The following is a 13,945-nucleotide window of genomic DNA, read 5'->3' as shown; positions in this document are numbered from 1 at the left end:
TGGTGAAGATTTCTTTCTTTGCCAGCAGCATCAACATCCTAAATGCCAACAAACACTGAGAGAAAAGCGCTGTGCCTCACCACACCTCCAGGGCTGTCTTGTTTTGGACCTCGTAATCTCATAAAAAAAACTGGAAAGTGTTACAAAGGTAATTGGCTTTTAGCCTATTTGTACAACCCAGTGTAAACGCCACTCTCATCACAGCCTAAATGCCAGCGCTTTACGGCAGACATCTAAGCAGATCTCTATGCGTGTTTGTCTTTATTTAATATGCAGCTGTATGACAAGACTTTCCTTAAAGCCCACAAAGCAGTTATTATAGCCCAATTGTATTGTGCTATCGAAAGCAATACTCCTTGTCACAATAAGAAAAGGAAAACAAGGAAGCATTGACTGTAGCTCTGTCACAGCTTCTAGTTCTTTAGACCTAGATAATGCTGACTCCAAAGTTGAACAGTGCTTTCAGGATATAATCATCTTCCTCATTACCAAGGTGCATACAAAACCATATGAATAAAAGCTCAAGTCTGTTAAAGTTTTTTTTGTTGTCTTTTTTCTTTTAACAATGAGTGAATGTCACTCAATTTGGCTCTCATGAAACAGTTGGTAGTGTTTTATCGTAACATTAGAATGTCTAGGGAAAAACAGGAGGGCTAGTAAACAAGACAGAAAGGTGAAAAAAAGGATCAAACAGACAGGACTCCTTTCCTAGTCCAGTTTTCTTCTTTCAAAATGCCTCCAAAGGGATTTTGTTTTTTCAAACCCAGGGTTACAAGTTCAACATCTGCATTTCCTGTTTCTGGACCAAAATTGGACAAGATTTTAGAAAAAGGTTGGTTTAGTCATACCTACAGGAATCCTTTCATGAAAGTTTCCATACATGTAGTCAGAATAGTTTTAAACCTGTTACAACCTCATCCAAACATCAAATAACCGTTTCCAGCGTCCTGTGTACACTAGCTATGCAGCTTCCAAAACCCTAACAAAGAATTGATTCAAAAGAAGCAAGAGGAACATGTCTTCTACGCAGCAACTATACTGAATATTTGCAAAGAATAAATATTTCTAAGTTGTAGAAAAAAAAGAAATGTGTGCCACACTTGCTGTCGCATGCATATGCATTATTTACATTTGGGGAAAAGAAAAAATCTTTCTATACTGCACACCCTATGCTTATTATTTTTTTTGCTTTACAACCATAGTTTTGCACCTTACAATCAGCAAATCAACATTCGAAAACCCAAAACAGGATCTAACAAGACATGGCTTGAACATGTAGCATTGAGCTGGACACAAAACCACACAAGGGAATTTAGAAGAAAAATGAAAAACATAAAAATGACCTGAAAAGGAGTGATGTTACAAACTTGACCAATTGAGGGGGAGTTTTTTTCTTTTTTTCGTCCTCACGATCAAATTTTCTACAAACAATACTGTTGTACAATTAACCTTTTTTTTCTTTTTTTAAATAGTCTATCTTTTTATTTTGATATAATTTATTTAATCTTGCCATAAAACAAATCCAAGAAGAAAAAACAAACAAAAGAAACGCAATATTGGGACAATCAACAGCTATGGCTGAGACCAGTGCTGCCCCAAACGCTTTGCATCAGCACTCTAGTTGGTAGATTCTTAAAAGTCTATCCTTAATCTTCAATGTACTCCCAGAGGTCCTTCTCGTAGCCCTCGTGCACATGCTGCAGCAGCACTCGTCTCCGACTCTCACAGTATCTAAGGTAGTGAACAAAGGTCAATGAAAACCTAACAAACAAGCCATTGTAGTTCACTGGAGTTCAACAGTTCATTTCAAACATGCCTTTGAAATTTTGGGTTAAAACTTTACATTTACAACAAAGATGACGACCTAATGTACACAAAATAGTAAGTAAACCTCAAGGTATATTACAGTTTTAGGGATAGCTGTCCCCGTGACTAAATGCCCCCTCACCTGTACTTGTCTTGTACTTTCTGTTTTATGTCCTGCAGTGAATCCTGGGAAATGTCCCGCTCCAGATACCCAGACAACACCTCGGTGGCATTCTCCAAGTCTGCTTGATTGTTCTAAAAAAATATATATATAGAATTATAAAACACTATCTTGAACATTTTCTGCTAAGGCCAATTGCAGAGTGTATGGGATGTGCATAATAAACTGCCTCTTTCCTACCTCAAAGATAATGGACTGGTTGTTCTTCTTGAGGTAGAAAGCGAACACGTAAGTGAACATGAGCGTGGAGCGGCACTGGCACAGCACGTCCACGGCCTTCTTCAGGAACTGCACCTCAATCCAGGACATGTTGTGCTGCTGCATCTCCTCCATCTTCTGCTTCACCTGGGCGTACAGCTTGTGCTCAAAGCGCAGGCTCTGCATGTGGTTCATGTAGCGGTTGCAGTAGAACAGGTACCTCTGCAGGGCAGCTCGGGAACGCTGGAGAAGGACGGAGCACAACACCTGGCTCTTAATCAGAACTAGTAGCTGGGCCTGGCAGACTAGGGAGACACGCCTAACGCAAGCGTGCTCTACACTGACAAGGCATTAGGTGTGAAAGGCAAAGGGTCTTAAACAGCAACTACTAACAGAAAACATCAATCACGTGCTCCTGACCACAAATCAAGCTTCTCTCCCTATCCCTGTTGTGTCTAAGCTGACTGACGCATCCCAAACAACCTCCCATGGAACAGAACAGAACATTCAAACAGCCTCCTGCAAGGACATGGGCCCTGCACAGATCTGCACCCCCCGGATGAATTCCCTTGTGATGGAACAGCTCAGTGACAGAGACTTTCCCAAAGAAAAGCTACGCTAGGACAGCCACCATGCTATTTCATTGGACATACCGGTCATCATCACAAACAGAAAATGGCATGGTAAAATGCATGGTTACAAACCTGAAACTAGTGTTAGAAGTCACAGAACTATCCATATTCTTCCAACAGATTTATCTACCCCTGTTTTATCTGTTAATACCCCACAGATGAAACTGTCCCTTCTAAATGTTAGATCACTAAATAACAAAACATTTCTAGTTAATGATCTGGTCAAAGAAAACAACTTAGACTGCATCTGTCTAACAGAAACCTGGCTAAACAATGACACGGCAACAGAAACTTTGATAGAAGCGTGTCCGCCTGATTACAGCTTTCACCAAGTTTCAAGGACATCAAAAAAAGGTGGAGGAGTCGCAGCTATTTTCTCCTCTAAACTGTTGTTCAAAATCACTGAGCTAGGTGAATTCACATCATATGAATATCTTGCTATAGAGCTCAAAACCGAATCAATACTTTTTGTTATTATATATCGGCCACCCAAGCACTCGCCTATATTCATACAAGAATTCTCTGAACTATTATCACTATGTGTCACTAGATATGACAAAGTAGTTTTAAACGGAGACTTAAATATCCAAGTAAATAAAAAAGCAGACCCAAGAACTATTGAGCTCTTAAATCTCCTTGACAGTTTCAATCTAACTCAACACATAACAGACCCAACACACCGGCACGGAAACACACTAGATCTAGTGATAACAACTGGACTAAATATCAATAATATTTCAATAACTGATCTACCCCTCTCAGATCATCATTATATACTTTTTAATGTGGAAATTATCCTAACAAAAACCAAAAAAGAATTCTTAGTCCATAGAAGATATTTAGACGATACAGCTATGATGACATTTTCTGAACAATTTGCTCTATATAAGCCGACTAACCATGATTGCTCTCTGAATGAAATGGTAGAGAACCTCAATGATGCACTATTATCTGTGTTAGACTCTGTTGCACCACTGAAAACCAAAAAGAAGTGCACAAGCAGAACCTCCCCATGGCTGAGAAATAAAAATGTTAGTGAAACGAAAAGAAAATGCCGTGCAGCAGAGAGAAAATGGAGGAAAACAAAGATCACTATCCACTACAATATCTACAAAGATACACTAACCACCTATAACAAAACCATCCGTCTAGCAAGGAGAGAATATTTCTCCAACATTATTACAGAAAATGCCAGAAATTCCAGTGTCCCTGCCCCACCTCCATCCTCAGCAGTTAAATGTGAAGAGCTTGCTTTGTTCTTCAAGAACAAAATAACTTTGATCAGAGCGAGTATTATTAATAGTGGGGTCGAAACTGACATCAGTAGATTCTGCAACATAACCATGAGCACATTTACCTGTATCACACTTAGTGAACTTTCCAAAATTGTCAGCGAATCTAACTCCACAACCTCAGATATTGATCCTATACCCACAACATTCTTTAAGCGAGTGTTTGATAGTGTCTCAGGTCCGGTGCTAGAGATTATAAACACATCCCTTAGAACTGGCGTCTTCCCAGATGCCTTCAAAACAGCTGTTGTAAAGCCCCTATTAAAGAAACCCAAATTGGATAACAGTCTACTTGCAAATTACAGACCAATATCAAACCTTCCATTTATTAGTAAAGTACTGGAAAAGATAGTTTTAGTCCAATTAAATTCTTTTCTTGAAGAAAATAACATCCTGGAAATCTCGCAGTCAGGTTTCAGGAAATATCACAGTACTGAAACTGCTCTCACCAAAATAATTAGCGACCTCAGACTGAACTCTGATGCAAATAAAGTCTCTATCCTTATCCTGTTAGATCTCAGTGCAGCATTTGATACAATTGATCACAACATCCTAATCAATAGACTGGAAAAGCTTATTGGGTTCACGGATAGTGTATTGAACTGGCTGAAATCATATATCACAGGAAGGAAGTTTTATGTTAGTTTAGGTGACCATAGGTACAAGAAACATGAGAACTGCTACGGGGTTGCTCAAGGAAGCTGCTTAGGTCCATTACTTTTTTCTCTTTATATGTTACCACTCGGCGACATAATCAGAGAACATAACATAGATTTCCATAGCTATGCGGATGACACACAACTATATATATCCACTGAACCCAACGATGCAACGGCCATCAATTCCATTACCAACTGCCTGTTGGCAATAAACAAATGGATGAATGATAACTTTCTTAAATTAAATGAAGACAAAACCGAAGTCCTACTATGTGGCCCCAAATCCAAAAGAGAGATGCTTATTAAGAATCTTGGAGGCTTAACCCCCTGTCTTAAACCAGAGGTGACGAGTCTCGGTGTAATCCTGGACTCAGATTTGAATTTCAACTCTCACATTAATAAAGTGACCAAAACAGCTTTCTTTCACCTGAGGAATATAGCAAAGGTACGACCATTCATAAACCAAAATTATGCAGAGAAGTTAATTCATGCTTTTATATCCAGCCGGCTGGACTACTGTAACGCACTTTTCACTGGTCTTCCCAAGAAAACCACTGAAAGACTACAGCTCATTCAAAATTCTGCAGCTAGATTATTAACCAAAACTAAAAGGAGAGAACACATTAGTCCTGTCCTAGCTACTTTACACTGGCTCCCTGTTACCTTCAGAATTGACTTTAAGGTCCTTTTCCTCACATACAAAGCTCTACACGGACAAGGACCTAGCTACATTGCTAACTCCTTTATAAACTACACACCAGCTAGAACACTGCGATCATCAAATGCAGGCCTATTAGAGGTCACCAGAAGCAGTCATAAGAAGATTGGTGATCCGGCCTTTGTCAATTACGCCCCAAAACTATGGAACAAATTACCCATAAATATTATGGAAGCAAACACTCTAGACATTTTTAAAAGACAGCTTAAAACCTACCTTTTTACCGAAGCATTTAAGTAATTTTATCTCAAAAGGGTTTTCCTACTTTTTAAAGTTGTTTTCTCTCTTGAACAGAGATCTTATTGGGATTTTTATTTTTGTTTGAATTGTTTATCACTTGTATTATTGTTTGTGTAAAGCACCTTGAGCTACAATTCTTGTATGAAATGTGCTATATAAATAAAGTCTTACTTACTTACTTAAAGAGTGCTAGTTTTGAGGCTCATTACTTTGGACTTGTGTAGGCTACAGAAAGAAGAATGTTCTACATACAAATAACAGATGTATCATCTGCATTTACTAAACATTTAAAAGGATAGGGACTATTTAATCTTTATGAATACCATTAGGTATTCATATAAAAAATCCAAACCACAAAACGTTGATAGGAAATAATTCCAACGGAGAATGTATGTAAAATAAAGGAACCTGAAGATTACTACTACAAACAAAACGAATGAAATAAATGAATGACAAAAAGAAGACGTAGGTTTATGAGGCCACTATGTTTGTCTGTGGTGGTACTGTGCCAGAATGAGGTTCATTAAGACTATGGTTCATATTACCTCTTGGGCATCCCTCGCTGCCTTGGCATCATCCTCATTGTAGCGGTTGCAGTTGTACCTACAAAACACAGCAATTAATTAGCCGAGTGTGAGAAAAATTGCAAAGGCTGTGATTAAATACGTAGAAATATCTTCGTATGGCACAAGGTTCAAAATAGCTTCCTGCACCTGCTGAATGATGAAGATAATAAGTGTGACATAATAATTTGGAATGGCCTTAGTATCTGGCTTTATCTATGAGTTATAGTTCATTTGAACTGATCATTCTTTTTCATTGTAAAGCAGAATGTGAATCTGAGGTTGGTTTGAGTCAATCTGTCTTAATGTAGCCTGCAACTATATGCAGGCTACATTCTTACAACTTCTTTCTCATTCTGAAAGTATAAATCTAAATTGACTCTGCAATCAAATTGTATTTTATATTGTTGGAAAGCCTGATTAGTTACCTTTACAACGAGGTACAACTTGTAAGGATCGTGTATTCGTGGAATGAGCAACACAGCTAACCGTGTGGGTAGCGGCCCAAAATTATTTGCCAAAATCCCCTGAAATATTCTTTTGTTTGATATTCACTCTCGTTTCGAGTTGCTTGGAGGATTGGATGGTGCACTCTCCCACAGTAATAAGGGGGAAAAAAAAAACAAATATTGGCAATTTTTACACTTTATTCATTTTACACTGTCAGGGACCTCAGTAGCGTGTGGAAGATCCATACGCAGCCACAACAGCTTGGCATCTCCTCCTCATGCTTGGTCACAAACTGCTGTAGGATGGCATCCCATTCCTCAACCAGGATTTGTCGCAATTCAGCCAACATGTTTGCGTTGGTCACTCTGGCACGTACAGCACACCCAAGCTGATCCCACTTGAAGCTCAAAACGAGAGTGAATACCAACAGAAGAATATTGCAGGGGATTTTGGCAAAAAAAAATATTGGGCAGCTACCCACACGGTTAGCTGTGTTGCTCATTCCACGAATGCACAATCCTTACAAGTTGTACCTCGTTGTAAAGGTGACTAATCAGGCTTTCCAGCGATATAAAATACAATACCAATTGGTATTATTGAAGGGGAGAAATAATCGACCGAAATAAAGTTTCAGAACTTTTTTGAGGAGTTATACGTGTGTCTGTGTGTAAAAAAAGATATACACACACTTTTCAAGTAGTCGTGTCTCAGGGGACAGGACAGATGGTGACTACTCTGCATGTTTCCTTTTAAGACCATTTTGGACATGAGAGTAGCTCACACTCGCCATGCATGCAAGTGATAACATGAAAACTGAGATAGACTGTTAGACTCCCCATTTGTTTTGGTTAGGCAGGCTTCCTGAAAAGTATATTTGTGTTGGTGTAATACGAGTCTAAATGTGTCTGGCACAGTTGGAGGAAATACAAATGCTTGAGTGAACATAACTATTCAGCCTCTGTCCTTCATCCTGCCCAATTGTTCAACAATATATAAAATTCACTGGCAACACATCCCATAATTGCACTGCCCACTATCACTATCTGGAGATTTAAGTCTGGAACTCATGCCCGGGGTCGTCTGCTGCAAATTGAGCTTGAGACATTGAGCTTCCTTTGAATGCTACCATAGAAAATATAACTAACCCAGACAAAGTAGGACAGACCGTGTGCTCAGTTTGTATTTTACCCACAACTACTGTGTGATCTAGCGCTAAGTTATATATAATAAAAATATATATAAAAGAAGATGACTTAAGGAGTGGGAATATAGGACTTGAAAAAAAGATAAAAACTCTTTGATGGCAGTGGCAAACTTAATTAGGGAGTGGACAACAAGCAAAGCAAATTAAAGGGTCACCAGGATAGGTGAAACTTGTAAACATCCAGTTGAGATGGAAATGCACCCACCAAGCAGATCCATGCGGCTCCCAGGGTCCCAAGCACACCCAACAGAACTCTGCTTTGCAGTTCTGGTTTCGACACACCATGTGATTGCACCCTCCATCCTTCTCAATGGTCACATGGCATTTGGGGCACTCCTGACGGCCAAAGTTGAAAGTTGACTTGTCCGGTCACACATTGCAGTGGACCAAATACGTTTTAAGATGGTTAAAGGAATAGCCCACTCAAAATACACATTCACCTCATTTCATGTCAGAGTCAGGTATGACATATTGTATGGCCTAGTTTGCGTACCCACAACTTAACATTGAAAAAATGACAATAAAAGTGCCATGATCTGCAATGGCATAATCCAACTACATATTTATGCTGGAGTAGCCATCATTTATCAGTGCACCATCACTGTTTTCCATTCAACAATTAAGAAAGGGGTGGGTGAGAACACTGAGAAAACTATGCCATATATTGGTCTCTGACTCTCAAGATTTAATAATCTTGCTTTGTGTACATAAAGTGAGGTCAATTTGCATTTTGAGTGAAGTATCCCTTTAAATACCTTTGTATTTGCTGCGATCCAGTTGGACGTTTCACTGTCGTCGTCACATTTTTTGATCCATTTTCTCAACCACTAAATAATATGGAGAAAAAATTTACAGAAACTTTAAAATCATGTAGGACATACGTAAGAATATTTAAGGAACTCTTTCTTTGGAGTATCTGCCACGGCCATGTGCAGGTTCTGTATATATAACATACCTTACATTTGACAGGATCGTGCCAGTTCTCACCACAATTGAAGCTGCAATGGTGTGTAAATAAGAATAAAATCAGGTCAATACACTGATCCTTTCTGACTTAACATTCCAAAATGAAAGATCTAACTAATCATGGAGAAAATGCTTGAGAATTTTTTTTTTTTAAACCATCCGCCAAAACACTATGATGTGTTGACTATGATTAGTTATCCCTTACCAGAACTGCCGTCCACATTTGCATCTCACAGGCTTGGCATCTGGGTACTGGACTTTGACAACATGATGGCAGTCAGGTGCTGGACACCATTTTAACAGTCGATTGCACTGAGACAAGAAAACAGAAAGGAGCATTGATTCAGAAGATTCATTTAATCAATCATTTTTAGTCTGTGTATATGTCAAGCTTTCCAGATCCTTATGGAGCATTCACATATACTGTATTAGAGTGGCGTAGAATGGTGTGTTGCAATACGTTAGTAATTCCGGATTGGGAGAGGAGCATCGGATTTGAGCAATGAAAGGGGGGTCAAAAAAATATGAGAAATGTTTCACTTCAGTGATGTTGAGGCACGATGTCCATTTACTTCCTGTTATAATAGTCCCAATGCAATATAATTTTGGGGGTATGATTACCGAGATTTAAACTGAATGTAGTTTATCTGTTTATTATAAAACAGACCACGGAAACAAGTAGACCAATACCTAACAAACATAACTAGCTGCACACAGTTTCACTTTGTCAACATCCCCACAGAGCATTAAATTGATACCAACACAGCACTGCACAGCATGGAACCCACGCCGCTGCATATGTGAATGCTCTATTAGACTTACCTCTACAAAACTATTGGTAATCAAGTGTTGGTACTTCAACTTAACCTTGGACTCTGTTATCAGTCGCCTGTGAAAATAAATTAATTGTAGATGAGGGAGATTTTATCAAGACTTGATGGATAGAATTACATAATTTCCCACTAAATTGGTATGGTGGGGTGTGTATGCTCCTGCTGTTCACTTGAAAAGAAAAGTAACTATTTGCAACTGATTACTTACATGACTGTGTTGTCATCCACCAATATATCACAGCTGTGAGCAGGACAGGAGATTGTCTTTAAAAGGAGAAAAAAATGAAATTTAACAGCTAAATAAGTAGAGAATCTGGTTTTATACAACCGTTAGGTAAATGTAAATAAACAACTGATCTGGGAGCCACTGGAAAATCCATACTATGCACAGAATGCAAAGAAACTAACAAACGCATTGAAACCATATCCTTTGATAACTAAGAGATTACTAAATTGTGGCTCAATAATTTGAATGCTGGAATCAGCACACTTTTACTTTTTTACAGCTATAGGATTCTTCACACTACTTTTATACAGATAAATCATCAAAACATCAACTGTGTGAGGGGATAACAGCACTCTGTGTGGCTCCTACCTGTCCCATTCCCTCCTCAATGATTTTAGTAGTCAAGTAGTCCCCCCAACACTGCATACAGAACTTGTGTCCACACTCCAGGCCAGTGAAGTACTATAAATGGAAACAAATTCTTAAAAGACGATTCAGGGGGGGAACGACTTTTACATCGCTATCGTACGCCAATTTAAGTAGCATGACAACAGTATTTTGGCAAAACATGCTGTAAGAGACTATACATTTAAGCAAAACCGTTGTGGGTAAGACTTTGTTTTTCAACAAAGTACATAGTAAAGAGGGCTACTGGCTGTGATTGCAAAGTGAATCAAACTAGTGTCTATAACGAACTGACCAAAATGTGTTCTTCCTGGTACTAACCGAGTTAGGGTAGTTCAGATAGCAGATTTGACAGGGCATATCCTGAGCTGAAGACCTTGTGTTCATCAATCGTGTCCTTGATTTCTTACTGGGATTGATGACATGGCATTCTGAGAACAACTTGTCGAGGTTCCCGTCAAAATACCTGGATGACAAAAAAGTATTAAACATTTTTGCAAAGGTATGATACTTTATAGTACTCAAGTTGTAACCTAAATGAAACCCATTTCATGGGTCCCATAGCAAGAGTAAAGAAATGTAACCATCAATAACCTAATTGAGCAAAGCAGTCAACACAAACATTTTAAGATACGTTTCTGGCCATGGCAACCAATTGTATTATATTAAGCTTTAGTGTCAATTCAGTACAGAAAATGGCTGATTAATAATACATTCACAAACTAACCTTTCCATCAGTTTCTCTTTGTCCCAGTTGAAATGACTAAGAAGTATTCTTGTTATTGTAGCAGGGTTCTACAGAACAGTAGAAGTTGGGAGAAAAAAACCAAACATTTATATATAACTAGTCTATGCCACAAACCAAAAGCTACTTTGTTAAAGACAGGTTGTAGCAATAACACCACATGTCGGAGATACTTGATAGAATACATTATTAATGGAGGCAAGTTAACCACGACAACCAATACACGTAAATAAGCCTTCTAATTTCATTGAAGTCAAACTTAATGGCTGGCAGAAGTAGCAAAGATTCTGAATTCGGCCATGTTGTTTAAGGCCTTGATAGCTTGCAACCACAGAAATTAGTTTACATGTCAGATGGCTGTGACTCAGGTGGAATTTGTAGCTAGCTACTCCCGCTTGCTAGCTACTGTAGCACTAATCCCCAAAGAAAGTTTTTAATAATATTTATGAAAATCAACATTCTCTTCAACTAATAATAAACGATTTGAACCATAAACATGCTGATCTACTTTCATCCCTAATTGTCCAGTTACACGAGATTAAGTCTAATGACATGACTATCGAGATCAATAGGTTGATGGATCTTCTGTCTTCTCAGCTAGTTGTGCTATAGCATGTCGGCTTGCTAACCAGCTAGCTAGCGAATTTAAGCTTTCAGACGAGATAGTTATCTAGATACCTAGCTTTCAAGAGATTGCCAACTTGGCCAACCGTATCAGTCTCATACAACCTAGTCTAGTTAGCTTAATATAAGCAAACTTCACGTTGATTATCTCAATTGGATTTCTAGATATATAATTCACATAACATGACAGTTAACTACCAAGCTGACTATCCAACTGTACCAAATGTCAATTACTGTACAAAAGTTCCTGACCTAGATAGCTAGCTAGCCAACAACTAGCTAGCTAACAAGCTCGCCTACGCTTAACAAGCTAGGCTAACGTAGGCTAATTTACCCGACAAGTATATTTGCCAGTAAATCGCTTAGTTGACACATGTATCAGTGAATGTGGGTTATACACAAGGTAGTTATCCAACATACGTACCTAACATTCAATCACCTATATTACCACAACTAGCAAGCCGACATCGCTGTGTTTATGTTTAATAACCTGCGGCCTATCGATATACAACATCCACGGCCTTTCCTGAGATCAGTATGCCTCCAAACACTCACCTGGATGACCTCGTTGACCTCCCTGATACACTCCACCATATGCTGGAGGATCTGTTCAGCAGTCAGTACTTCGAATCGATAGTCCTCTTCGTCTTGGCCGGGGCCTAAGCCACTGCCACCAGTCTCCCCACATTCATCTCGTTCACCACCGGCCACAACAGGGTCAACCAACTCCACTTCCAGGGTGTCGTCGTCGGGATCCTCTTCGTTGCTGTCTTCGCTGCATTCCTCCTCCTCGTCGTCGAATTCATAGTTATAACCCTCGTCTGAGTCCATTACTCTGCCAACTTAGTATTATAGCAAAGTAATATATGAACTGAAAACGTTAATATATGTGTGGACTTCGCCGTAACAGGAGACGATATATTTCGAGAGGGGAAAATATTTCCGTAGCCGGAGTACAACAACATGAGCGCAGCTGCTGCTACACCAACAAAGAGACGCGGCGTCAGTAACTGACGGCCAACTTACGTCACTACATATGAAAAACTTTTGTGAAGTTTAAATTGTTTATTCATATTCAACCTCAATATACTTCTTATACTGTTTTAATGATGGTGTGATTTAGTATCACATGAATATTTGAAGTGTAATGCGTTACAAAATAAATGTCTCAATAAAAATGCGCCCATTTAAGGTATACCGTCTAAAAGGACACATTTGGCATATAGGCTACTTTGGAAATATGAGTGAGTGTTGTTTAATGTCACTTGTGCCATTCACAAAAAATCTTTCCAGCGTATTTTTGCCCTGCATAAGAGCATGACACAGGATAGCTTTTTCTCACCACTAGATGACACCACGTAGCTAGCCACCTAATTGTAAAGTGATGAGGGAGAGTTGTACAATCAACCAGGCTGTTCAATGACTATTGGTCTATATTATAATAGGTTTATTTAGAAGTAATACTGTGGTACTCACTACCTGTTTCTATCAGAAATTCTTCTTTGCTAGGCCAATTTAAGAATGTGCTTAAAACCTACTTTTTCAATAGGTTAATCAGGTTTAATAATGTTAATTTAATTGAGTCTGTTCTTATTATTACTGTTAATTATTTTTTATGATTGTTAGTTTTACTTTTTACTTTACTGTAGAGCTTTGTGTGCAAGAAAGGTTAAAAATAAAATTGTATTCTTCTTAATATATGTCGCTGTGTGTTAAAGAAGAAAAAAGTTTCTGCATTTTCTTATTGTCAACTCATCCTTCTTTTGCATTCTTCTGTTCATAGTTGTCTTAATCTTCTCCTCTTTGAGTGCACATGTATGTAACAAATTGTTACTTCAAAATAGTGCCTGTAGTTAACCAATGGAAGTGACTGCAATACTCAATTTTGGTAGGCCTATGTAACTGCAAATGCAACTTAATTTCAGTACAAGCTCCCTGGGGTACATACTGAATACTCTCACACACACGCACACACATAAAGCTTGGTCGGTTGGTCATTGTATCTTTGAGGGGGCCTTGGCATTATGTGTGTCGAGGGGGGGGGGGGGGGGGGGTACACAGGTGCCTTTCTAGACTGGATCTTGAGCAGGGGGGTAACAGGGACAATGCTGTTGTTAACACACCTGATGGGGATCTTTGGGCCCTCTGAATCTTTAATGTTATTTGTTGAGTGGCCTGTGTTCGCAGAGGTCAGAGATGAGCC

At 38.9% G+C, this 13,945-nt stretch overlaps 1 protein-coding gene across 2 annotated transcripts; it reads right to left on the bottom strand.

Moving 5' to 3' along the window:
- Positions 1-478: 478 nt before the first annotated feature.
- On the bottom strand, positions 479-12,740 carry LOC134027782 (E3 ubiquitin-protein ligase arih1). Of its 2 annotated transcripts, none has more exons than XM_062470888.1 (14): positions 12,298-12,740; positions 11,101-11,168; positions 10,695-10,839; positions 10,338-10,430; positions 9,951-10,006; positions 9,732-9,798; positions 9,115-9,221; positions 8,899-8,941; positions 8,699-8,770; positions 8,149-8,279; positions 6,272-6,329; positions 2,168-2,452; positions 1,949-2,061; positions 479-1,731 (listed from the first exon to the last, which is right to left on the bottom strand). In XM_062470888.1, exons 1-14 carry the CDS (start codon positions 12,571-12,573, stop codon positions 1,647-1,649), a joined length of 1,599 nt encoding a protein of 532 aa, XP_062326872.1. In that variant the 5' UTR covers positions 12,574-12,740; the 3' UTR covers positions 479-1,646. The 2 variants fall into 2 exon arrangements, with proteins under 2 accessions (XP_062326872.1, XP_062326873.1); XM_062470889.1 differs by having other exon boundaries at positions 2,168-2,428; positions 12,298-12,739.
- Between the last annotated feature and the right edge of the window lie 1,205 nt (positions 12,741-13,945).

Source organism: Osmerus eperlanus, chromosome 10, assembly GCF_963692335.1.
Source record: "Osmerus eperlanus chromosome 10, fOsmEpe2.1, whole genome shotgun sequence".
Lineage (NCBI taxonomy): Eukaryota > Metazoa > Chordata > Actinopteri > Osmeriformes > Osmeridae > Osmerus > Osmerus eperlanus.
This window is presented reverse-complemented; position numbering and strand designations above follow the sequence as displayed.

Coding starts and splice junctions, on each gene's coding strand:
- LOC134027782 (XM_062470888.1), bottom strand. CDS start 12,573: ATGGACTCAGACGAGGGTTATAACTATGAATTCGACGACGAGGAGGAG. Junction 8,942..9,114: donor AAATGTGGACGGCAGTTCTG/GTAAGGGATAAC, acceptor ACACCATTGCAG/CTTCAATTGTGGTGAGAACT. Junction 1,732..1,948: donor AAAGTACAAGACAAGTACAG/GTGAGGGGGCAT, acceptor TCACTACCTTAG/ATACTGTGAGAGTCGGAGAC.